The sequence below is a fragment of the Chondrus crispus genome, genomic scaffold, assembly GCF_000350225.1.
Source record: "Chondrus crispus Stackhouse genomic scaffold, scaffold_221, whole genome shotgun sequence".
Lineage (NCBI taxonomy): Eukaryota > Rhodophyta > Florideophyceae > Gigartinales > Gigartinaceae > Chondrus > Chondrus crispus.
The window spans coordinates 114,541-140,196 of NW_005179097.1; the positions used below are offsets into that span (position 1 = coordinate 114,541).

Below are 25,656 nucleotides of genomic sequence, written 5' to 3' on the forward strand. Positions count from 1 at the left end.
ACGAGCACGTGTGGCTCCCTCTGCTCGCGGCCGCCCCGCCCGCCCTAGCCCCGCACCTGCTCCCGCCGCCCGACGTCCACCGCCTGCACGTGCTGCACATGCTCTCCCCGCGCCAGTACCGCGCCGACCTGCTGCGCATCCTCCCGCCGTCCACCCCGCTGGACAACCTCTTCGCCCGCCCGCTGCTGCCCGCGCCCGCCATCGCCCCCGCGCGCCAACGCGCCCGCGCGCTCTGGGAGGCCCGCTTCCCGCGCGAGCCGTTCGACCCGCCCACACACCACTCCTCGCCCTCGCCCTCGCCCTCGCCCTCGCCCTCGCCGTCTCCGCCGACCGCCATGCGCTTCGACTTCGACGCCGCGGCCCGCCGCCAGCTCGCCCTGTACCACCACCTGGCCCTGCCGCCGCAGTACGCCTCGCCGCGCTTCCTGGCTCACGCGGCCCGCCAGTACCTGGAGCGCTTCCTGCCGCTGAAGAAGGAGTATCCGCACCGCCCCATCGTCCCGTCGCGCGCCATCTCGGCCGTGTGGCTCACCCACATACTGCACGCGCGCCAGTACCACGATGACACCGCCGCCTTCTTCGGCGCCATGCTGCCGTACGATGGCGCGCTGGACGCCGCCCTCACGGGCCAGGACCTGCTGCTCGCCCTGCGCGAGACCCAAGCCCTGTGGGCCGACGTGTGGGGAGAGCACGGCCCCAGCCACTATGCCGAGATGTGGAGGGGCGAGCTCAGCACCGAGGAGAACAGCCTGCGCCCGATGCTCCGCCGCATCATCGCCGGCTACATCGACGCGTGGGCGGGCATGCGCGTGCGCGACCTGCAGACCGTGCCGGCGACCCCGCCCGACGCAGCGAAGGAGGGCGGCGCCGGAGGCGGCGCCCGCGTGGCGTGGGTCCACGCCCAGTCGCTGCGCAACTGCCAGATGGCGTCGGGTGGCTTGCTGAACCGCGTCAGCGGCGTGACGGAGCGGTTTGTGGACCTGCAGGTGTACGGGAAGAACGGGAAGCGCGTCGACGTGCTGTGCGCGCGCGTGGTGAACGGGCTAGGCATGACGGAGAAGCCGGGCGTGGTGGTGCTCGCCCAGCTCGGGTACGTGGAGGTGTTCAGCGGGGCGGCCGCGGATGTGTGCGGCGAGGACGTGCCGCTGGCCAGCGCCGAGAGGCTCCACTGCGCGCTGCCCAGGGGCAAGGCGATGTGGGAGGAGGAGGAGGGCGAGGAGTGCGTGATGCTGCGCGTCGGGGGGGAAGACGCGGCGATTGTCAAGTTCCGAGCGACGGGGGAGGTGCGCGGGGTACGGGATCGGCTGAGAAGGGGAAAGGTAAAGCGGGTGAGACGGCGGTATGACATGGTGGTCTGGAGGGCGGAGGGGGCTGGCGAGGAGGTGCGGCTAGGCGGGAAGCGGGGGTGGGAGAGCGAGGTGAGCAAGATTGGGGCATGGGGCGGCGTGTCGGTTGGGAAGCGGTCGGCGAGGTTCGGCGAATGGAGAGTCGAGGTCGGGGCCGGGGAGGGCGTGGTCATGGGCTTCCTGGTGGCGATGGCAGAGTGCTTGGTCGAGCTCGGGGACGAGCAGTGGCTCCGGGAGTGGCGGAGGCGAAAGGTCGGAGAGGAGGAGTGAGCACAGGAGTGAGCACCGCGCCGCCGGCATTAAAGATGTGAAAGAATTACAGTAGACGAAATTGATGTCTAACAAGCGACGTAGGGAAGCGTCGAGGACCCCAGGGGCACGTCACTGACCCCATAATATTTCTCTGACTGTACCACTCGGGTACACTGTTGTATCTCATTGCCAACTGTGGAAGATGCACATGCTGCGCATTGTGTTGCATGCCGACTCCCGGCTCCATTGTCGGCGTATCCAGTATGCTCTGCTTCTACGATTTCGAGCCGGTTTGCGTACGACACTGAGTAGTGTGTTTGTTTACGTAACGACGTCACGGACAGAGTAGAAAGACGATGAGTTGCCGCTTTCCCAAGTTTAAATTTCAAGGAAAGGTCGTTCCACAATTTCTCCACCACTTTATTCACCTATAGATTGCGTATCAGAGCTGATCAAAGAGCTTGAGAATGAAAAGGAGAACCCAAAAAGCAAAACAAAAAGAAAAAAGGGCAACTTGAGTGCGTTGCAATCTGCCATTGGAGATCGAAACGTGCCACTAGGGCGCCTACGAAAAGCAAAAGATTTCCATGCATCTATTGCGTGGGTGAGGACTGAACTCCATGTGGTCAGTGAAGTACGCACACAAGGAGAGTGGAAGAAAATGTTCAAGGCCAGCTTTCCGGTAGACTACAACCCTCCGTCCGTGCACATTGACATGCACTCAGACCACGGCAGAGTTGCTCCTGATACAGTGGAGATGAGGCTAAAAGCCGCTGTCTCGAGAAACGGAAACACTCCCCATATAGAAGCGACAGCAATTTGGCAACCCGGAGTTGGAAAGACGTGCGTACTACGAGCAATTACACATGACAAATAGATTCTTGGGCGCTTTCCGGACGAAGTACACTTTTCAACTCTTGGGAGGGACGCGAGGGAATTGGAGCTGAAACAACGAATTCGATGAAGGTATCTGGGGGATGTGATGAAGGGGAAAAGTTATCCAATGAGGCCGATCTAGACGTGGTTCTAGTAGGGGTACAAGGCTGGTTTGCTGATCGTGTGTGCCTGTTCATCTTCGATGATGTATGGGCCCGCAACAATAACGGAAACAGCTTCTTCTACATCTGTCTTTCCTGGCCAGCACTGCTGAGAGCAATGGTGTGCGAATGAGTAGGCTGCTGTACTCTACGCGAGACCCGAACCCTGGGTACCTCGGCGAACAAATTGGGCGAACAAATCAAGTTCATTCCAAGAGAACAGAGAGGGGAGGATGCAAGTAATATAATCATTCATACGAGCGGTGCAATGGCCTCTGAGGTAGAGCGCCCAACGTCAAGAGATGCTTTCGGCAAGAATCTTGCAATGTTGCAGGAGTAAGTATTAAACGAGGGCGAGGGAAACGTGTTGGGAACCTACCAGAGTTATGGACAGCATACATGATGGAGATCGAAGACAGCGGAGAGCAAAGAGAGCGAATAAATAGGTAGATAGGAAGCAAAGGATGACTACGAATCGCTCTGCGCGGTGCTTCGTTCGTCTTTGCAAGTTCTAGGCTCTGGTGGGCACGAAGGACGTTTATCGTTTCAGGAATTGTACGGCGGGTTGTGTGTTATGAAGAAACAGGATGTGATCCCTGTAGCGGCGTTGAGGGACCTGTGGGAAACGGGTGAGGTTCATTCTGCCGAAGAATACGCCAAAAAGATGAACAGCGTGGGGTTATGCAGTCAATATGCAGTACGATGTGAAGACGAAGAGTGTATGGGTACGTCTTCATGATCACGCAGGATTTCGCAGTGCATGAAGCAGAGCCGATGGAAGGTTCTGCTTGGGATCAACACCGGTGTCGGAAGCTTGTAGATAGCTACCGGAAAGGGAGGGACTTAGTAGAGACAGTGGTTGAGGATCAAGGGTTCCAGGACGGAGAAGAATTTTTTCGAGAATAGTTATCGTGTGCTTCTGAAGGCCAAGCTCGTGAAGGACCCAGGTTCTTTGCTTGTCGGTGCTCGGAGGGTGATTAAGGTTTTGTTAAGAAGAGCTGTATCGCAGTTGGAGGAAGCTGTGAAAGGTCTGAGTGAGGTTGTACGTGAGGAAGGGGGATTATGTGGGAATGAGTGGTTGTCCGGAAGAGCGTTAGTGATGAAGGCTGCGCGGCTGAATATATCGTCTTGCGACGACGGCTTTGCCGGAATCTGTTTTCAGCTTTACAATCGGACGATGCACACACGAGAATTGAAAAACGTGGAGAGGTTTTGTCGGAATTCAAGAGGTTTGCTCCGCGACCTTGGCTGCTCCCACTCCAGCCATGTCTTGCTACCGCCGATGGAAGCCTGACAGAGATGTTCAAGATTGCAGATTCAATAATTCAACTCGTCGCATTCGATTCAGACGGTGCAGTTGTAGGATAGGCATATGGTGAGCATGAAGGGGCAGAGTTGGAAATATTCACATTTAGTAGACAGGGGACAGATATCATAAGCATTCCTGCAATCATTTCAGCACGGAGAAGAAATAAATTCTCGGCAAAGAAGCAGCGGTGACAGAAGTTTGCAGGACGATTCAAGTACCGGAGGAAGCAAGACAAGGAGCACCACCCGAAGCACTAGAGGAAGGACGGCTGCCAAGTCATCGAGGCACTTGGATTGGAACAGCATGAGAAAGAATCGACAAAACAGTGGCCGTGTGCTTTTGCTTGCATCGAGCTGCAGATGTTGTCAGTCGCACTGAGAGTACTGCACACGGTTCTGAATCACAGTTATATCGCATAAATGAAATTCCGGGGTCTGAAAGGCAGAAGTCAACATCAGAAACGGTAAGCGAAGTCGTGTTTGACGGTAGGCAAGCAACTGCTGCTTTTGTTTCTAACGACAGAAGCTGTGCGTGCATTGGATACGAGGACGGCGATGTGATTGTTTGGTCAGTCATGAAGAAGAAGGTAAGTCAAAGTTTTGAAGGTCTTTCGTCTGAGATAAGCGATGTGTTTATGAGTGTTGATGGCAAGTGGGCTGTATCAGGGCCTTATGACGGAACTGTGCGAGTGTGGGACGCCAACACGGGAAGTCAATTAGGGGAAACGATGATCGGACACACAAATTACGTAAGGAGCGTGGCGATGTGTGAGAATGGGAAACGAGTTGCGTAGAGGTCAAATGACAAAGCGGTTCGAGTGTGGGACGATGAGACGGGGGGTCAATGACAGGACTGACAGATAGTTCGATCACGTTTGATGCGGAGAATGGCAGGGAAATACATATTCAAGAAACCAAGACCACGTTATCGCCCCTGGATACGTTCAACTTTCGTGAGGCAGCTGGTAAGATATTGCACAAACAGGGCGACGGGACTGAGGTTACACTGGCGCACTTTAACGATAATATGAGTGGCCTCGTGGTGAATACCGAGAGTGGGTCTGTAGTTGCTGGGACGTGGAACGGCCCCCTTGCCTTCATGAAGGTTGTGAATTCGGAAGGAAGCAGCTAAGGACAATATCCTCTGTGCGTCTGTGAAATTAAGTCGCCGTGAAGCTGTAGTAAAACTTCGGAATGAATGCTTAAGCGGCTGCGTTTGTCCGATGTGTTCGATTTCGGTGGTGAATAGAAGTCATTACGGCAGTAGTGACACGGGAGTCGCAATCAACAATACGCTACTTTGGTTCCTTTGAGCCATATTCATGTCTGTGACGATATCAGCACAGATTGTTAGGTCCGAACCTTTTTCGCAGTGACTCGCTCTCGTTTCAAAAGGGTCGACTCTTTTTATCACCTGTACCGACCTGCGTCGCGCTGCGGCTCTTCGTCGATCGCATCCGGTCGACGTGCCTCGCGGGCAAGGGCGCTGTGGTCTACTCGAGGCGACCGGATGCGTGAAGGCCCGAGGTGTAGTGCGGGGGAGATCGTGTCAGGCACATCGGTGGCGCGGCCAAGGCCCCAGTGCTGTGCGACGGAGAGCGGCCCCTACCAGCCTTTCGTTTGAAGAACGAAGCGAAATGCCACTACCGCGCGCGACAGTTACCCTTGCGATAATAAAGGCAACCCCCGAGAGATCCCCGTAGGCGGGGATCATCGGTTCGGGGAGCATCGCCAACGGAGCCGCCCTTCAGAAAGACCCTCGTCCTCGCTTCCTCCCTGCGCGCGCGCCTCCCTCGCCCGCCGACGTCGTCCAACCTCGCTCGCGAGGAACTTCGAACCCGCCGGTTGCCACAGTAATTACTCGCGCGATTAGGACCGCGGTGAGAAATTCCTTGCTTGAGCTGTCAACTCGGAAGAGGCCGAGGGATATGGACCGCAATCAATCTGATTCTGGGCCGTCTGGTAGCGTGAAGCAGACAATCGTGGAGTCCGTTGAGGCACCCCGCCTCACAGACATATCTACATCGGACTTCGTTTTGTTTGCTCAGAGAAGAGAGGTCTACGAACGCCGGGTTGAAGAGAAAAAAGCTGACTGTACAGTTAAGATGCCCATGACCTCCTACCGCAACTGCATTTCGAAGGCCATCCTTGAGCTTTTCGTAGTCGCTGGATAGGTGCCAGCATCGGATACCGATGACATCACAGAAGAGGACCTGAAAGACTGCGTCGAGAAGCACTCCTAGGTCCTCCTCTCCCACTACGATCTTGCGTTTCTGAAACGCGAGCTACGCCACGTTTTCATGGAGAGGCGTGGCACAGCATGCACTCTGGAACGACAATTCTGGAGGCTGTGCTTAAAGTACACCTCTACGCTCCAGAGGTGCAGTTATGACGAGTTTGTAAGCAAGCAACCGAGGCTTGCCGTGCAGCACATAATGACACGGATCTCTCATCCTCAGCTCAGAGCTGGCATGAAGCTTACACTACGCCTAAAGAAGGAAGAAGGATTCGGTAGAGATTTCCGCGCATTTGTGCAGGAGCTGGGTAAGGAAGCCAAGGCACTCGATCGCCATGACGTGACCACTAGATACCAGTTCTGTAGTAAGGATGAGGACACCGACTCTGGCAATGAGGGCATTCGAACTGCGCGCAGCAAGTGACGCGTGCCCCGAGTGTTCTGCGTTTGCGTTTTGGCCGCCCACATGAAATTGCACGGAAGTACATGCGGGAGGCAGATCCAATGCGATCAAACTTCTCAGCGAATAAACGAAAACGCGAATTCCCGGATTGCCTCAATCCAACCTGCAGCGGCAAGCACTTTGTGAATGATTGCCCTACCTCCTCACAGAAGGAGACAAGGTGATACAACGAGCAGCTCCACGACGCCAACCGGGCACGAAACCAAGACCTGTGATATAACTACCTTCGTACCGACCACTCGGAAACGAGGGGGGTTAGAGGTAAGAGAGCGCGCGCCGCTGGGTAACCCACGCGCGAACGCAAACCGTACGGATGGACTCGAAAAGAGGGAAGGCTCACGCGGCCGGTGACGCGCAGCCGGTCGATGGTGTTAGATCCGGACGGCCGGTCACGGGTTAGAAGCCTGAGACTCAAAGGGAATCCGGAACGGGATAGCAATTGGCCGTAAAGGGAAGGAAGGCGAGTCTGCCTCCCGTTTACCAGAACGGGGCAGGTGACCCCGGTCTTAACCCCTAAGTGGGACGCCAGGACACTTGTCCCGCTACAGTAGCTGTTACTTACTGTATACCAGCTACTGTACTAAATTGCCTAATTTGTGCCATTTACTACTAATTACTTATCGTTCGGATCCTTCACGTGTAGCCGGCAACCACATGACGCACGCTTACCTGGGATGCCATCTACTCGCCGCTCTTGGCATGGACAATCGCGTCCTCATGGCCGCCGCACGTGACAAACTTGGCTCCGTGGTTGACGTGCCGTCCCTTTTCAGCCCCCAAGGTCTCGAAAATGACCCTTGCGCAGGGAACTCTTCCTCAATTCATAGAATAATGGCACAAAGAAGGCTCGAGTCCAGCTCAACGTTCCACAGCCAGGGTGGGGATGAGGCAGATGGGTTGGATGATGCTGACGTGTACATCGACCTAGGGGACGACCCAGCCGAAGATCGAGATGCCGCACTTGCTGGTATGATAGATAAAGCGCGCAAGAACGACATGACAGAGGAAGGTGTACGCCGCCCCTCTACCCTTTTTGAACGTCACAAGGCGATTTTCGAATTCGGCTGGGCAAGTCCCGACCAGCCGAGGTCCCCCAATGGTAACCCGGCTCGAACCAGGCCGGCGGGCAGTATAGTTCAAGCATCTGCGATACTTTCCAGATCAACGCGCTTTCCTGGAGAATACGTCGACAAGCTTCGCAACCTTGCTTTTGTTGTCGACATGCCAATGGCAGAATGGCAGTCTGCTCCACTACTAGTCCCCAAGCTGAATTCTAAGGCAGGAATGCGTCTTGCCGTTGATCTCCGTCCGTTCAACGCAGTAACGACAAAAGAAGCGTGGCTGATGCCTCACCTCGAGGCTCAAGTCAACGACTTTGCGATAAGCAAGTGCTTCGCCTGCCTGGACTTTCATTCAAGCTACTGGCAGTTTCCATTGCACCCCAACTCGTACAGTGCTTGTGGAATCGTCACACCACGCGGAGTCGTCGCTTCGAAGCGCGTCCTACCGAGACTTGCGAACGCAACAGTCCACTTCTAACGCTCCATTGAGCCCCTGTTCGCTGATATTCGCGCCAATATGAAAGCATGGCTTGATGACTTAACCTCTATGCTGCGACGGAGACCGAACTGCTCGACTGTCTCGAGAAATGTTTTTCTATATGCCAAGACAAGAGCTTATATTTCTCAGCTCGAAAGTGCGTTCTTTTCGCGCGGGAGATCAAATGGTGTGGCCGCCTCGTGTCCGGCGATGGGTCCAAGATTGACCCCTCCAATATGCCTGGATTGAAAGACACGCACCGTCCTGTGACCGCTGACGAACTATCGCAGTTTCTGAATTGCTGCAAATGGATGGCATTGCGCATCCCGCAACTTGTGCAGAGGGCATCTGCCCTCACTTCTCTTCTGGAGAAGGCCTACGTCGCTTTTGGAAGACTTAACACGCGGTCAATTCGACGCCTTCAACTAGGCCCTCTCGATTGGGGCCTAACCCACACACGCGCCTTCGAGGATCTGCCGAGAACCCCGCACTCGGCCGTTACGTTGGCCTAACCCGATCCCAACAAAATGCTGTGCGTCTTCACGGACGCGTCTGGGCGGTTTTGGGGTGGGGCGGTCACCCAGACCACGGAGGAGCAGCTAAAACTGCCGGTTGGAGAACAGCAGCACGACCCTATCGCTTTTCTAGGTTCGGCTTTCAAGAAATCACAAAAGGACTGGACGACTTTCGAAAAGGAGGGGTATGCTATTTTTCAAATTTCATGAAAATGGACTATATGCTGCAAGCCCAAAAGCAGATGCACATCTACACGGATCACCGAAATCTACTCTTCGTGCTTGCTCCGCTCGCTTTGAAACCTGCCCTAGGTCGCCACATCGTATCTAAAGTGCAACGGTGGCCACTCTACCTATCTCGCTTCCCTTACGTTATCGAGCACGTGTGTGGCACGGACAATGTCTTCGCAGACGTTATGACAAGATGTACAAGGGGCTACCGCCGAGATGGAACTCAAATGCGTACTGTAGCGAGCATGCTCCTCCAGGACGCACGACAGGTCATTCCTTCCCCCGAAGATTTCGACTGGCCAACGTCTTCATCAATTCGCAGTGCGCAGGACCGCGCGCGCTCCCGCCCCCCACACCTATTGACAGACACAAGCGACAATTATGGAAGCACCACGGCGGCATATGGGTCCCGGAGAATGCATTTGAGGTCCAACTCCAGCTCCTAGCTACTGCTCACTCGGGTACGGTTGGACATCGGGGGGTTGATGCCACGGCGAGAATTTTATGCGAGGCGTTCTGGTGGACATTTTTGGATCGGGACACTGCAGCGCTAGTGCGGGGTTGTCTACACTGTGTTGTTACGCGCGGTGGGAAAACCGTACCACGTCCCCTTGGTACGGCATTACATGGGTCACGCCCAAACGAGATTCTGCATCTAGATTACTTGTACATGGAAAAGGGTACAGATCGAAAACGTTACATCCTAATTATCCGGGACGACCTATCATCGTACACTTGGATCTGGCCTACCGATAGCTGCAGTGCCGATAATGCAGCTGAGGCACTCGGTACGTCGATAGGCTGCTTTGGTTCTATGGACTACTTGGTCACAGACCAGGGTTCTCACTTCAAAAATGAGCTTCTAAAGTCTCTAGTCGAGGAGGCTCGGTCCCACCACCATTTCGTTACTGCGTACTGCCCCTGGGCAAACGGGTCCGTTGAACGGATGTGTCGCGAGGTGCTTCGCGCGTGTAGAGCCGGCCTCAGTGATTGGAATCTCAGCTCTAGGGATTGTCCAGGAATCACGGAATGCATGCAAGGCGTGCTGAATCACGCCCCGTTGACCAGGCTGGGATTGCGGGATGCGAATGGCAAGGGGGTGTACGGGACTCCGCTTGAAGTTTTCACAGGACACAGACCAGTCCGTCCCCTGCTTCGCGCAATGCCAATATCAGAATATCCAACGGCAATTGCGCGTGATGAGTTGAACATCCAAACACTAATTGGCATTGCACCCCTACAACACGCCGCGGATTCCATGCACCGCAAAGTGTTGGAGTTAGCATCTGCCTCCCGCAAGCGCCGCGTCGTCGCGCACAACGAAAAGACGGGTATTGTGCGCCCTTCTTTTGTGATTGGCGACTATGTGCAAGTTCGTCAGACGCGTCCCGGCGGCCATAAGCTACAGTTCTAATGGCGGGGACCCCGTCGAGTGACGAAATCGCTGTCAAAATGGACCTACGAAATTGAGAACTTGCTTCACGGAAAGCGGGAAGTAGTTCATGCCCGAAGAATGTTACCATATCGACCAGGCTTGCAAGGAACCCCGGCCTCGCAGAAGCTCATCGAGGCTTCCACTAGCCTGGACCGTGACTATCAGGTCGCCAGTTCTCTCGCAGGGATAAGGGAAGATAAGGGGGAAATTTTAGTGAAGGTTCAATGCGAAGGTTTGCCTAACGACGTGGATCACACGTGGGAGCCGCTGTCCAACCTGACTGAGGACCTGCCGGGCATGCTTGAGTACTTCTTTCGCACAACCAGCGACAAAAGCCTCAAGCGACGAGCGCTCGCGCCGGCCTCTTTTCAGTAGAACTTCTTTGCGTAGGTACTTTAGAACTTCTGGGCCGCTGTACCGATCTGCGTCGCAATGCGGCCCTTCGTCGATCGCATCCGGTCGACATGCCTCGCGGGCAAAGGCGCTCTGGTCTACTCGAGGCGACCGGATGCTTGAAGTCCCGAGGTGTGGTGCGGGGGAGGACTCCGTCGTGTCAGGCACATCGGTGGCCCGGCCAAGGGCCCAGTGCTGTGTGACGGAGAGCTGCCCCTGCCAGCCTTTCGTTTCAAGAGCAAAGCGAAATGCCACTACCGCGCGCGACAGTTATCGTCCAGCAGTTCTCTTTGCAAGTCTCTACCACATCGATCCCGGGCCGGGCTATTTGTCTGTGCCCCCCCTACCAGGGATCTGAGCTACTACGAGTCCCAAGCTCGTTTAAACGGAGAAGGGCGAGTCGGACACTCCGTAGCGCCGTGCCGTCGGCAGTTCTTCTTTTTGTTGCTGTTGTTGCTTTTGCTGGACCATCGGACCGCGGTCTCTGCCTGACAGGCGCATTGCACTACACTGTTCATTGCAGCGGCAAAGCAATGGCAGGTTGAACACTTCGACATAACATCTGCATACCTTCACGAAAACACCCCCCCAAAGAACAGTATGCATCAAACAATACCCGAAATCTGATGGCACCTTAAAACATCAGTGCAAAGCAGGAAGACTGATAAACACATATATGGCACACCACCAGCATCCAAAAAAATTCGATAGACTAGTTGCACACCTCAAAAACACAAATATCAACAAGCCGATGCATACCCCAGCATATTCCACAGACACAGCGCACAGGGCAAAATCATCACAGCCGTCAGTATAGACGACTTCCTACTCATAGCCACAAATAAGACACTGATCGACGAACTATTCAAGGAACTGCAACAACAATACAGGATCAAACGACTAGGATTCCTTCCACAGTACCTCAACTGGTGATCATGAGAGACCACGCCAAAAACGTACACGTCTCATAAGCGGCAGCGATACACACGATTATAAGCACGGCAGGGCTGCAAGACTGCAACCCGAGAAAATTCCCACTGCCATACAAAGATCCCTGTGATGAATCCATGAAAGAAAAGAATTGCCACTGCAAGAAGCAAGCGAATTTTAACAAACGATAGGAGATCTCAGATGCATTGCTGACAGCACCAGAGGAGACATCCACACAGCAGTAAGCAAATTGGCACCGTCATGCCCAAACCAACCGCTGTACACTAACACAACCTTAAACGGCTTCTTTGACACCTCAAGGACACGCGAACACATGGCATACCGTACACCCACGCCAAACACCAGACAGACACAAACTTTTCACGTATAGTGACTCAGATTACGCAAATGACCCAATCGCAAATCGAGAACAGGCATAGTACACACACTGTACAAGGCCCCAATAAGCTGGATATCATCATGACAGTCCAAAGTAGCAACATTAACATGCGAAGCGGAATATCTTGCAACACACGAGCTACATGGCAGACGCAATGGATAAGAAGCCTGCTCGACGACATCAAAAAACCGGAACGAAGCCAACTCCCTGAATTGTCTACAACCAAGCAGCAATCAGTGTAGCCAAAAATAGTGCACCGACAAAGCGCAGGAAATTCATAGACATCAAGCACCACCACATCCAAGACTACATCTTGATGTGGAAGGGAAACATAACGGTCAAACACATTCCCACCGCAGACAATGCCGCGGACCTATTCACCAAAATAACAGGACCTCAACGACACAACCACCTCACCAAACTACGACAACTAACACCCCCACAAAGTCCACCGGTGAGCCCCGAGACTGTCTGACCGCCCACAACCCATTCACCAATGCACTTTATGGGTGTCCGACAGCACAAGACAGCCAGCCATTATAAATAATATATAGAATAACACGACGACGACTAGAGGCCAGGAGGTCATCCGACCCCGTGGTCTCACATGATCCAGGAAATCAGAACACGAGCGGGTTTTGAAAACATCGAGCAGTTCGTAGAGCCGTATGCTGTTGGTGTGCAGTGGGGCCAATCCTCTAGAGCGGCTAAAGTCATACTCAGAAGATTGGGGATGGTGATAGGGTTTTCGCCAAGTCTTCCTGACGCAGATGCGTCTTCACCTGGACTATCATACAGTGCTTTCGAAGAAGCGCTAGATCCCGATTCGGGGTTGTCTTTTAGTGTTCGGGTTTTCCTCGCTTCTTTAATGCAACTGCAGTGTGGTGAAAAGGATGATCTTCTTCAGCACAGGAGTCTGAAATTTTTAAACACTTTCTGTAATATCGGCGAAATGCGCACAGCTGTGATGCTCCTTTTGGGAACCTTTCTAAAAGGGTGAGGTACTACGGTGTCGAGCAAGACTATCGCTCTAATTTAGAATGTCTATTTGTCACTGCTTTGCTTGCAATTATGCCCTGTCCGGGTGTAGTTTTTTCCTTGCTTCCGCAGCCTTAAACGCCTTACTAAGCACTCGTGTTCTGATGGACCGCACTCGGGGATCCATCAACAATAAAATGCCGCGATAGTAAAACAGCGTTGGTTCCCATCGGGGTTTGGTTCCGACCGATCCTTTGTTGGTTCTTTTGCCATCGGGCAGCACGAACGTGTTGCGCAGCCACTGTTGCTTTCGTCCGTCGCAGCTTGTTGCTATATCTCCCACAAAGAAACTTTTTTGTCAGCATAAGGTATAGAAGGCGCTCCAAGAGCATTGGACATACCACACAGCGGATCCGGTCTACATAGAAACCCCTACTTGTCGAGTAGTTGACTTTCAAAAGACTCTACCACACCTTGATCCCGGACGGGGCTTTTCCTTTTGCTCCCCCTCATTTGGGATCCGAGCTACGGCGGGCCGCAAGCCTGCTTAAAGGGAAACGGAGCTACAAAAATCTGTAGCGCTGTGCCGTCGGCTATTTTTGGTGGCTTGTGTTGTGCCATCGGAACTAGGCCCCCGCCTGCAAGGCATATTGCACTACAGAGAGGAAAGGGGAAATGGAAGGTTTGTACTAAACCTCCATCGCCAACACAAGAACTGATAGAAGGGAAGCGTATGAAAGGAGACTATACCGTTGTTCTTCTCAGTTTTGTACCGCAGCAACACACTGATGTCGTAGGACGTGAAGGGTGGATTCACGCATTTCTTCCTGCACCCGGGAAGTCACGAGTTCTTCATATTAAGGCACGGGGGACGTTTTACAGATTCATTTTCGCTTCCCGTGTGGTAAGTTTGGTATAACGCCGAGTGTCAACCAGTGTACATACTGTACTCGAACACCCGAGTGTGTATGATAAATACCGCTTTGGTTAATTTCCAATCCGAAAGGTAATTACCTTGCCGCCCGGTAAGTTGAGCAGCGCAATTCGTGTTCGTGTACGTACTGTACCCCAATCATACCGTCTAATGTGTGACACCTGCGTACCTCGCCGGCGCCGCAGTGCAAGACCGTTACTGCCCGACGCGCAGTCCTACCGTTACAAACTGAAGGAAGGGGACTACAGTAGTAGATATAATGAAGCAGGGAAGGGGGAGGATTCGAGGAAGGGCATCATCGTGGGGAAGCACCAACTCGAAGGCTGACTCTTTGGTCCCTTGGGTTTGTGCCTAAGTCTTTTCGCTTCACTACGTTTTTGCCTTCCCTTTAGTACATCTCGTAAAACGAGAAGTACTCCACCGCAGTGGTAACGCCCGACGAGCGCTCCGTATAGCGCCCGGAATCGTCCTCCGTGACGACGTCGCCTCCGCACGTCGTCTAGTCACCATGTTGAGGACGTCGATCTGCTTTTTTTGGCATCGTTGTGTCGAACCCGCACCGCTCTACCAAACCTCTACCAACCAGCTACCGACCTCACTTTTGTCTGGTTTTGTAGTTCTTACTACACGTTTGCACAGCACTCGTCGCGTCTCGCACACGCCGAACTATAGTACGACGTGTCACAACTCTCTCTACCCGCAGCCCGTCGAGCGCGGCACGTTCTACTACACTAATGCAGGTCTGTGTTATGGTTCACCTAGCTTCTCCACCCACTCTTGAAGTATCCCCGCGAGAGGCAGGGCTATCGGTGCCTGCATTATATATACGAATTTCTGGTGTGTAGTGCAATACGCCTGTCAGGCAGAGACTGAGGACCGATGGTCCGACAAAAAAAAGAACAAAAAGAACGAAAGTAACAACTGCCGATGGCGAAGCGCTACGGAGCTTCCGATTCTCCCTTCTCCGTTTAAAAGAGCTTGCGAATCGTAGTAGCTCGGATCCCTGATGGGGGGCACAGAGAAATATCCCGGCCCGGGATCGGTGTGGTAGAGACTTGCGAAGAGAAATGCTCGACGAGTGTGGGGAGGGGCGTGTACGTAGGGTACCCCGGTTCCACTGGGTTGTAAGGCCAAAGCCCGTTGAGCTTCTTCGACACCTTGTAACGCGACAAGGCCTTTGACGGCGGTGTCGCAACACAGCCCGACGGGATGAAATGAATGTAGCAGCGCTACACCAATATGCACTAGGCGCGTACTTCTACACGAGAACAGTTCGGCCCTTGTTTACATGCCCCAAGTCATGTTTTCTGCGTCGAAGGAGATGATGGTGGAGCTCCGGAGGTTTGAGGGGCCGCTACGAGTGCTGGAGTCGTGTAAGAGGCCCGTCGTATCCCGTCCTCATTGAACTGCTTCGGCGACTTGCTGTCCAGGACATGGGATTCCGGGGATGCTCCGGCTACGAATGCCTTGTTGAGTTCAATTGTGACCGCGTACCGCTTAGACCACGTAGTCTACAGGGACAGGCAGATGGGGGAGACACAAGAAGTTCGCGCTGATGCAGATACAAGAGTACTAGAGTGACGGGAGAAGCCGTCTATGGACCCCCCGTTCGACTTCCTGCCGGGATTCACTCTCAAGATAGCGACAGAGGGAGGCCATGGAGTGCTGAATGCCCCGTTGTAGCCGACACACGCTTAGTTCGCGCGCTTCTGCGCCTTGAGCTCACTGATGATAGAGCTAGAACCTGACGAAGAGATTCCAATTCTACAAACGGGTCGTGGGGTGAACGAACGCTGGGCAGACGTGATCGTCGAGATCGCTTAGAGGAGGAGTGGAAGGCAGGGATGGTGACATCGGTGCTGGCGCACATGGGCAAAAAAGCGAAACGGCGGGGGCTAGAGAGGCAGCATCACTGTTGGTTGACCACAGATGGAGGGAGACAGCGTGGCTAATTAGGCTGAGTGCAGTCCGCAAGTGGTTGGCGTTTTGCGAGGAGGAGGAGAAGCACCCGCTCTCGGCGGAGGAGAGGGATATGCTTGCCTAAATCGGATTTCTGTCACTGGAGGGACGGGTGAGCGAGTCTTCGGCTCCCCAATACCTGTCAGCAATGTCACGTTACCACGTCAACCACAGTTTTGCCTCGCCCACACTCACGCCAACTGTAAGGGATCTACTGAAAGCCAATGTCAACATGGGTGATTGTTCTGGGCCGGACCACATCATTAGAACGAGTTTCTGGGCACCAGCCACAATACAGGTGTTGCTGAAAGGAATCACTGTCACAGATGCCGAGGGTATCTGTTCTTGTGCCATGGCTATTTTCGAGTTCGTTTTCGAAAGCTTTGCTGTCATTATGGCACACACGGCCTCATCCAGTATCACACAGACATCAGGGTGTGTCACAGCAAGTTTGCTGTATCTTTGCAGCGTTTTTACGGTCCCCAGACCCATCTTCACGAACATTACCGTGCGACTTTACCAATTCGGGGACTTTTATAGTAGAGACTCCCAAAGCGCTGGCCTGACTTCCGGTCTTCTTGTTCTCATTTTTTCTTCCGAACGCAGATAAGTGGGTCTGCTCTGACACGAGATACAACTGCATCAGCCGCTGATATCTCTGAGTTTACATACACAACATTCGGATCATGCTTGGATCGAAAATGTTGTTGGGATGTTGACAGCAGTGCTTTGCTGACTGGATCCATTCCTGCGACTGGCCTACGAGCTTTTGTTACCCCTGGACCATCAATGTCCATTTTCAATGGCCGGTTGTTTCGTTGGCTTTGAGTTACGTAATAGTCGGGAACCAGAACTTCAACGCTTGGCTTTCGGTACGACGAGTCATCATGGAGATAATGCGATGCCGAATTTTGACTTGGTACCCCTGTCGGAGTTCGATCCAGAAATCTTGCGGTACTTTCCCCGGTTCTTCGGAGGGCGCTACCCATAACTCCACGTTGTTTTCAAAAACCGCTACGGTAATAGCACCCGGCAAATTCCCTACAATCGTGGACGCAGGATCACTGATGAAATCTGATGTATGTCGGTGTTGGAATGGATCTGCGGTGAAATGTCCTTTGTATCTGTTTACGCAGTTTCTCCACATACAGAAGTTGTTGCAGGTGGCATTAAAAGCTGATGAGTACGCTCTTTTTCCATCTTCTCGACAGCAATGTTTGAGTTGCGCTTTGAAAACATTTTTGCCGAGACAATCTTGCGAATGACGTAGTTGCGAGCCTCTTCGGTCAACGGTTCAAAATTCGCGTCTGAAGCAGCTTCAAGGATGATAAGTGTGAAATGATGGGGCAGTTTTTGGAATAACTTGTACTATGTGTCTCCTCCATATTTGCATCTCAAGGTCCTTAGGGCCAAGTCTTCAACAAGGCGCAAAAGCTTTTCAATCCTCTGTTTGTCGCTAAGCGTTGCATCGTATCAGCCGTAATGCAATTTCGGATAGCCTATATGCGGTTGGTTGTGTTCATGTACGTACTGCCCAATTTTTCGCAGGACGTCAAAGTATGCTTCCGTATACTTTTATTTCGGTGATAACGGGTTCCCCTTATTCCTTCTCGTGTTGATGCGAGTCTCAGTATGTTCTGGTATTGCGGGAGGGCGAAGGATATTCCGATCATCACGGAACAGTCTCGCTGCACCGGTGTCCTTTGTAACCTGGGCTATGCGCTCTTGGATCTACTGAAGCGGCATCACGGGTACCCTCTCTTCCACAACTGATACGAGTAGGGAACGTATTGGGGAAGAGGGAGGTGAAGGCAACAGAAAATGCTGTAACAAATCCGTCAGACAAATTGGCGAATGGCTGTTACCATGCTCAACGAAGTGTACTCGTCGGGAACTGAGTTGGATGCCGTGATCGAAAACTTAAGTCAATAACAATTTCGCGATACCAATCGGGTGACAGTATGGAAAGAGAGGCGCTAAAGGAGCCCACTAAGGACAAAGAGAAGCTCTCGCCAACAGCACACCCCGAGCGGCGATTTGATTTTCAAAAACGGATGTTCCTCGAGACTGCTGTGAAGGAGAAGCAATGGGCCCTGTTGGTGTGAGAAAATCATAAAATTATGAGACTTTCGTACATCCAGTATAGGACGTACCTGGAAAGGTTAAAATGCAAGTAGACCAATTTCTCACACCCCTCTTAAGCTGTCAATTCGTGGAGTTACTCCCCGAATTAACAGCTTAATAACAATACCGTATTGGAACCAGATCAGGAAAGGTCAGGACTTCGCGTTGGAAGGGCATGAACTACGCCGGACCATCGCGATTTGCAAGGACACCGGGCTGAGGATACTGGTAGCGTCACGGTGCTTTCAGGCTTCAACTGCGGGAACATCGATTGTAGGGTGAAGACATGTATAGGGCCACTCAACTTACAGAAGCTAGCAGAAAATTTCGCCAAGTACCGTAAAACCAAGAACGCGACTCAGTTTACTCAAGCATTCTATGCTTCGGCAGAGGTTGTCGTAACAGCTGGGAGAGATGGAGATCTCGAGGTATAGAGCGATTCAGAGGAGGCAAGCGGCGAAGAGGATCCGATCCCCTCAAGTGGAAAGAGGGTGCAGTTTGCATATATATCTCGTCCCCGGCCGTCCAATTTCTCCGTGTGTCGTCATCAGCCGAGATGAAGATAGACTAAAATAGCTGGCCGCTCCACAAAGACGAGGGGTTTTAGAGGGGATGTCTACCTGGCCGTCAGACCTAGTCTCCAAGCCCAAAACCGTCCGATCGCACTTCCTGCAGGACTTTGCATCGTGCTTTTACGGTTGCACTCAGCCGTCTCCGCGGCCGATGGTTGTGCAGAGACTCCGCCGTCGAAAGGTCCACTATGTGAACTATACCAAGCCGCTAAACGCCCCTCGTTACAGTCGACATCATTTCGAAGGAACATGTTTAGATGGTGGGGGATCGTAGACAGCAGTTAGACGGAAACAGGCTAAAGAATACTGCAAGGCGAGAGGAAAAACGTACAAATTTCACTCATCGAATGCACTGTTTGTTTTCGGCTCTAGTGAACAGAAGAATTTGAGATCTATTGATGCGCGCATTCCACTCCTGAGTAGGGCCTATCTACCAATGCGGGTAGATGCAGTAAATGCGGATATACCCCTTCTCGTTGGACTGGATATCCTGGATCGCGAGGGAATGGTGCCAGACAACTACGATAATTTTGTAGACAGTCGGCGAGATAAATGGAAGATCATCATCATGCGCAAACACGGACACATTTTTGTCGAATGACGCAGAGAATAAAGGTGCTATACGAAAGCGGAGTTGCAGAAATTGCACCTACATCTCTTTCACCCAAATGTCACTAAGCTGGTCAACCTCCTCACGCAGGCACGTCCGCACGAAGTAATACCTGAGACAAGGAAAATCTTACAAGATATGTAAGAGGCATGCAAGGATTGACATGAGCATCACCACAGAACAAAAAGATTTTGATTGTCAATCCCCGCGGACGAAGTGAAGTTCAACCATGAGGTAGCTGTCGATTTTACGTGGCTGAAGGGAAACCCATTACTACACATCGTCGATACGTAGACACAGTATCAGAATGCGGTATTGATCAGGGGACAATCCGCGCATGACATATAGAATGCGTTTGTGGAAGGTTGGGCCTCATTTTACCTAGGATATCCAAACCGCATCCGAGCAGATCTCGGGTCCGCGTTCAAATCAAAGTTATGGACAGATTTAACTACCCTTCATGGCATGTTGAAATATCAAGGATGGAGAGTCACAATTCATTAGGCGTAGGAGAGAGATGTCACGATCCGTTGCGGCAAGTCTTTGAAAAAGACATTGCATATCACCCTTGGATCGACCGCGAGGTTGCGATTCGATTGGCTGTCAAAGCGATAAATGATACGATGAGACCCGAAGGAGTCAGATCTTCGTTTTTCGTTTATCGATCACTGCCAACTTTTCCCGCTGTTAATATGGAAGCGCCCAAAAAAAGGGTGCCGAATTCCGCCCTCCACGCCACTGGAAAGCAGATTGAATATATCACAGCACGGCTCAGAATCCAACAGGCCTTGTGTTCACGCCTCCCTCCGGCGTCACGGTTCCATATTCGACCCGGAGACATGGCGCACGTATGTCGAGAGAATGGTAATGGAGCATCGAAAAAGGGTGATAGAACAGGTCCATGGCGAAGGCTGAAAATCCGTCACAAGCAGATCTACGTAAACTGGCAGGGGATTATGAAGCAGTTAACTGTCAGTCAATTCGTGCTGGATCCGACGGAGGAAGGATATGGGGACATCAAAAGGATGATGGAAGTATTCAACGAATTTTCGCACGTCGCCTTCACCGGGAGTCATGATTATAGAAGTCCTGACGACGGCCGACCCGCGAGCCAAACCATCTGAAATGCGGGCAGTTATCGAAAAGGACAAGTGTGGACCCGCGGAACGCGGTGCGTTTGAGATTATCTCTCGAGAAGCCGCTTCTTCCGATCTCTGCACCGCTGCGGTGCAGAGATCGGAAGAAAGGCCAAACATCATGGGCGGCCGATTCGTGCTAACGATAAAAGATTTTGGCACAGGAAGGGAGCTGTACAAATCTCAGTTCGTCGTGCAGGTACTCAGTGAAGCGGAAAAGGCGTTGTTAGTGCATAACAGTACTACTTTTCAGAAGGGGTCAATCCGCGTACTGATTGCATTAGCCGCCTTTTCACGACAGAAACTGTGGACTCAGGATATTTCGCAAGCCTACCCGCAGTCTGCGAGAAGGTTAACGCCAGATGTGTACATTCGGCCCTCGAAATATTGGCGTCTAAAGTCTAACCAACTCTTCAAGTTACTGAAACCCCTATATGGCTTGTCATAAAGCCGGTTTAATTGGCATGAAATCTTCTTCTGACATTTTCAACAGGATCTGAAAATGACTCCAACTACGGGTAACCTGGCCTATTGTTCAAGTTGGTTCGTGGCACGTTGAAAGGAGTAGTGGGCACCTATGTTGACGAGACGCTATTCGCCTGCAACTCGGATTTCGAAGATGTTGCGATGAAGACAGAAGAAAATTTTGAAAGCAAGGAGAGGAAATACGAGAACTTCATATTTGCAGGGGTACAAGTAGAAAAGATCAATGAAGGCTACTTGCTCCATCAAGAGAGATACGCAAAAGACTGAAACAGCTTAGTACCGATTATGATTTCTCGTAATACCGATCAAGGCTTCAAGCACACGCGTGGATCACAAATAGTAGGCTAGACATCTGCGCCGAAGTTAACCTGTCAGCACAGGTTACCGAAGAGAAGTGGGCGCGCAAAAATGTCTTGGAGCTCAATACTGTAATCGGACACCTTCAATCAACAAAAAAGCGCCGCTTGATGCAGCGCAAGCTGGATATGAACTCGCTCAGGATTAAGATATTCTCGGATTCCTATTTTGCGAACGCCGAACAGAAAACTCAGCTGGGGTACATTGTATTGCTGTGTGATGGCACTCGAAGGGCTAACGTCCTGCACTATGCGAGCTACAAGTCTAAGCGTATACTAAAATTGGCGATGGGAGGCGGCGTGTTTGCGTTTGCAGATGTACTTGAGTACGGGTTTCCTCTCATGATCTGGCAAGAATGCTATCCAGGAGGATCTCTTTGCTGATGTCCACTGATTCCGATAGTTGGTTCAAGGTTATCATGAAGAAGTCTAAAACCACAGAGCACTGATTCATGATCGACCTCGAGTAGACCAGGCACACATATGGAAACCGAGATATCGATGACATCGGCTGGGTGCTCAGCTCGGAAAACCCCACCGATGGTCTGTTAGATCGGCCGGCAACCAAGTTGCGGCCACCTCATGCGTCTCTCTTTTCAAGAGAGTCCACAGACTCTACGGCGGCAAATTTTCATTACGGTCAAAAGATACGAGACCCATTGCTCACGTCGCGCATAAAACATGGCGACCATCGACCCGCTGAAGGCTAGAGGCCAACTCGTTGCTGACATTCTCAGCGCCACCAAGACTATCAACAACGGCAAGAGTTTTTTGATGAGGTGAACTTCAAGGCAGAGTGGATGGAGGCCTACGGCCAGATCGCCGGACGCTGTCGGGACGACAAGGACTTCAGTGTGACACCTTGGCCTTACGAGCAAGGACCGAGCGCTGGCGCTGCAGCCGGCAGATTTTTCGCCCATCGAGCTTGGCCGGTGCGTGTAGAGATGGAGAAGCACTCAAGCCTCCGTGCCAACTATGAGTACGAGGCTAACTATGTTAACACTACCGGGTACTGGCTCGCATTCGTCGAAGCTGCAATCGCCCTTCGCCAGGAGGTAATAAATAGCACCGACATGGGAGCCGACGCACTTCTCTTCGACGCATGGGCTGCGGTAGGCAATCGCTACGCTCTACGAGTGCTCGGTCTTCGCGTACAATTCTACAGGCTCTCTACAAAGAACCCATTCTAGGTGAAGCGCACTGTGCCTGCACTCGAGGCTCGTTAAGACACGGCTCCGTCCGAAGACTTACAAACAACAGTCGACAGATTGGACGGTCACCTACATACACAAATCATGAAGGCGGTCGCCACTTTGGCAGCCAGCAACGCGACGCGGCGTTCTAGGAAAGTTGGGGCCGCCAGCGACAAGCAATTGCCCGAGTCGCCCGGCGCCGTCCTCTCTGGGGCGAGACACAAACTCGAACTGAAGAATGGCGCCACGTGGGTTGTTCGGAGCATCAGCTCTGGGCGACCCAATTTGGGATCCTCGAGCATGCCTCAGTCCCGTTAATCCCAGGGGAAGGGCAGGGGCTGGGAGAGATCCCACAGAGCGAGGAAGACCGAGCCGTTGCGGCTACCGACCTCGCAACCGGATGCCAGACGGGCATCTACCACAAGGTGTCGCTGCCTACGCGGAGCAAGCTCGACGGAAGGGAGCATTGATTTCGTCCAGCTTAGTAGTATTGCAGGATGGGCCCGAGGGGCGCAAAGCGCGGTTTATTGTGAACTTGGCAAAGCATTCGAAGCACTGGAAGAAGGGTTCTATAAAGATGGAATCTCTGTCAGCATTTGCACTGGAGCCGCAAAAGTACGATCAACTACTGTCAACGGACATTGCGAAAGGACACAGGCATTTCTGGCTACATCCGGACATGCGCGATTGGTTCCTGTTTCGGTACGGAGAGGAGTATTACCGATGCGTGGCGCTCCTATTTGGCTGGGGACGCTCGCCTCTGTGGCTTACCCATCTGATGGCACCGTTTATTCGCGAGCTACGATCCTATGGCTACCGAGTCCTCTGGTACTTGGACGATTTTGCTATCGCGCCAACTCCACATCGTACAGTGTCTACTCTAGAGCGCTGCGCACAAGCCACAAGGCGTATCGAATCTGCGATGGAGCGGCTCGGGATGGCGCATCACACTACCAAGGGGGAGTGGACTTGCTCACGCGTATTCGAGCACCGGGGTGTGCAAATCAACACCGCGCAGATGCGCTTCTTTGTCACACCACGCAAGATCGAGAAGGTGCGAGGGCTTGCCAAGACTCTCCTCAGAGATGCTCGTCTGAATTGGCGTTGGGTCACGAGACAATCTGTAATGCACATCTGTGGAGTGTGCGTCTCACTTACGCTCGCTATGCCGTGGGCCCGCTTCCATACGCGCTCGCTGTACTGGGACATCAGCAGCAACCGGCGGCTGCGAGACAAGCGCAGACGAATCAGGCTCAGTCATCAGAGCATCCGCGATCTGGTGACGTGGCAGATAATCACGGAACAAGGGCTCTTGGGGCAGCCGATGGTGCCGCCCGATCCAACAGCTGCAATGCATACAGACGCTGCCGACGTGGGATGGGGTGGAACTCTGAATCACAGAGATTTGCGCCCTGCATTGGATGGACACTGGCGGGCTCAGGGAATCTGGAACTGACAGGACAGGGCAGAGATTATCAGCTACCGCGAGCTGAAGGCAATACGTTTATTGCTACCGATCGGGGCCTCGGTACGGAGATCGCACAGCAAGGGCACAGATGGTTATTGATGCACATCGACAACCAAGCAGTGGTGTATATCACGAATTCCTTTGTTTCGTCTAGCCGCCCAATGATGAGGGATTTCCGGCGATTGAAAGCCGTGTTGGACTATCTCGGTATTCACATACGGTCCGAATGGATCCCGTCAGTAGCAAATCGACGCTCTCTCGCGATGCTTCCCCCGCGGTGACTTGAAAATTCAGCAATGGCTCAGGCGCTCCGTTCTGGCTGGGCTTCTAGCTCCTCGGGACACGTTTCCCTTCAGACCGCTGGGCAACAATCCGGTACAGTAGCGTTGGCAGGCAGATGCCGAGCTCAGCTGCCCGTGCGGCCAGCAGGAGGTCTGGCTGCTATTCACACCCGTCGACCTCATCAGCGCAACGTTGCACAAGGTCCTGCAGACCGCAGCACCAGGAATGATGATAATCCCGGACTGGTCTCGGCAGCCGCGGCACGCGGAGGCGTTGAGGATGGCCTCGCAGGCGGACAGACTGTGTAGCATAAACACCCCCCAACGTATAGGGTTGTATGCTTAGCTCGACGTAGACCCTTCCGGAGGGCGAGAAGACGGGGAGAACACACAGCTATCGAGACAGGGAAGCGGGCCCTGGTAGCGTGGTAGATCGGGACGGTCGGAGACGAGCGTACTCGCGGGCCGATCTGTGCCCCGACGCCCCGGGGCAGCGCTGGGTAACGTACCAGCGATGACGGGCGGAGGCGGATCTAGACTTGCTCGCGTACGCATGTGTCCCCTACCCGCTTTGTCCCGTTAACGCGCGTGAAGGCGGATCGCGCGGGTTAGGTAAGCTGGAAGACGGACCTTGACGGTCGGTGGGTGACAAGTCCGTCCTTGTACTCCTCCACTGCCGCCGGTCCGCTCCATATTTAATATACAAAACAATCTACAATAACACTATAGTACCGAAGTACTGTAGTGGACTACTGTAGTACAGATCGGACTGTACTGTAATACGGTCAGCCATCGGGGCTGACAGTACAAGTGTGTGCGCGCGCTTCCGTCCCGCGAGGTACACATGTGCCCGTGTCCCCGCGTGCGCCCTGTACCCGTGGGGTACTCGTAGCAGTACTGTAGAGCGTCGGGCTCTACAGTAGCTGATCTGGTTCTCAATCTAATCTAATTAAGTCCCCCAGGGGGGTTATACCACAGACTGAAGATGCCTCCAGAGCAGGTCTGGACCGCTCACCGCAGCTTGAACCCAGACTGGAGGGTCCTGGTCCTCCGCCTGAACTTCGAGTAGGCGTGCGTGCAGCTCAGCGTATGAAGCTTGCGAATGAAGCCGTGCGCGCAATGGGCACAATGAAGCCCACGCCTGGCCTCATTCGCTCAGCCTCTCTCATCAGGAGTGATGCGTGGGCGCCGCGCACGGTAAATTCGCGCTCTTCCCAATGGAAGGCCTGGGTTGCTTTCTGCGATGACGAGAAACGAAGCTACTTGCCTGTGAATGAAGCTCAATTCCTAGCCTTTTTTTGCTGGGTCACTATACAGCGTGAGCAAGGGAAGCGGAGTTTGAGTACAGCTTCGCTCAAGCAATACATGAGCTCAGTAAGGCAGATGCAGTTGATGTCTTGCGATTCCCAGTCCCGACCTTCCCTCTTGTACAAGCAGCTGAGCGCGCATAGCCGCGTTGGGAGGAAGAACAATA

General features: G+C 53.1%; 1 protein-coding gene across 1 annotated transcript; it reads left to right on the forward strand.

The window, feature by feature from the left end:
• Positions 1-1,346: 1,346 nt before the first annotated feature.
• Positions 1,347-1,616, forward strand: CHC_T00004245001 (hypothetical protein). The gene has a single exon (XM_005715538.1). The coding sequence runs from the start codon at positions 1,347-1,349 to the stop codon at positions 1,614-1,616; it is 270 nt and encodes an 89-aa protein (XP_005715595.1).
• Positions 1,617-25,656: the final 24,040 nt, after the last annotated feature.

Excerpts from the sequence above, each read along its gene's own strand:
- CHC_T00004245001 (XM_005715538.1), top strand. The coding sequence starts at position 1,347 with ATGGTGGTCTGGAGGGCGGAGGGGGCTGGCGAGGAGGTGCGGCTAGGC.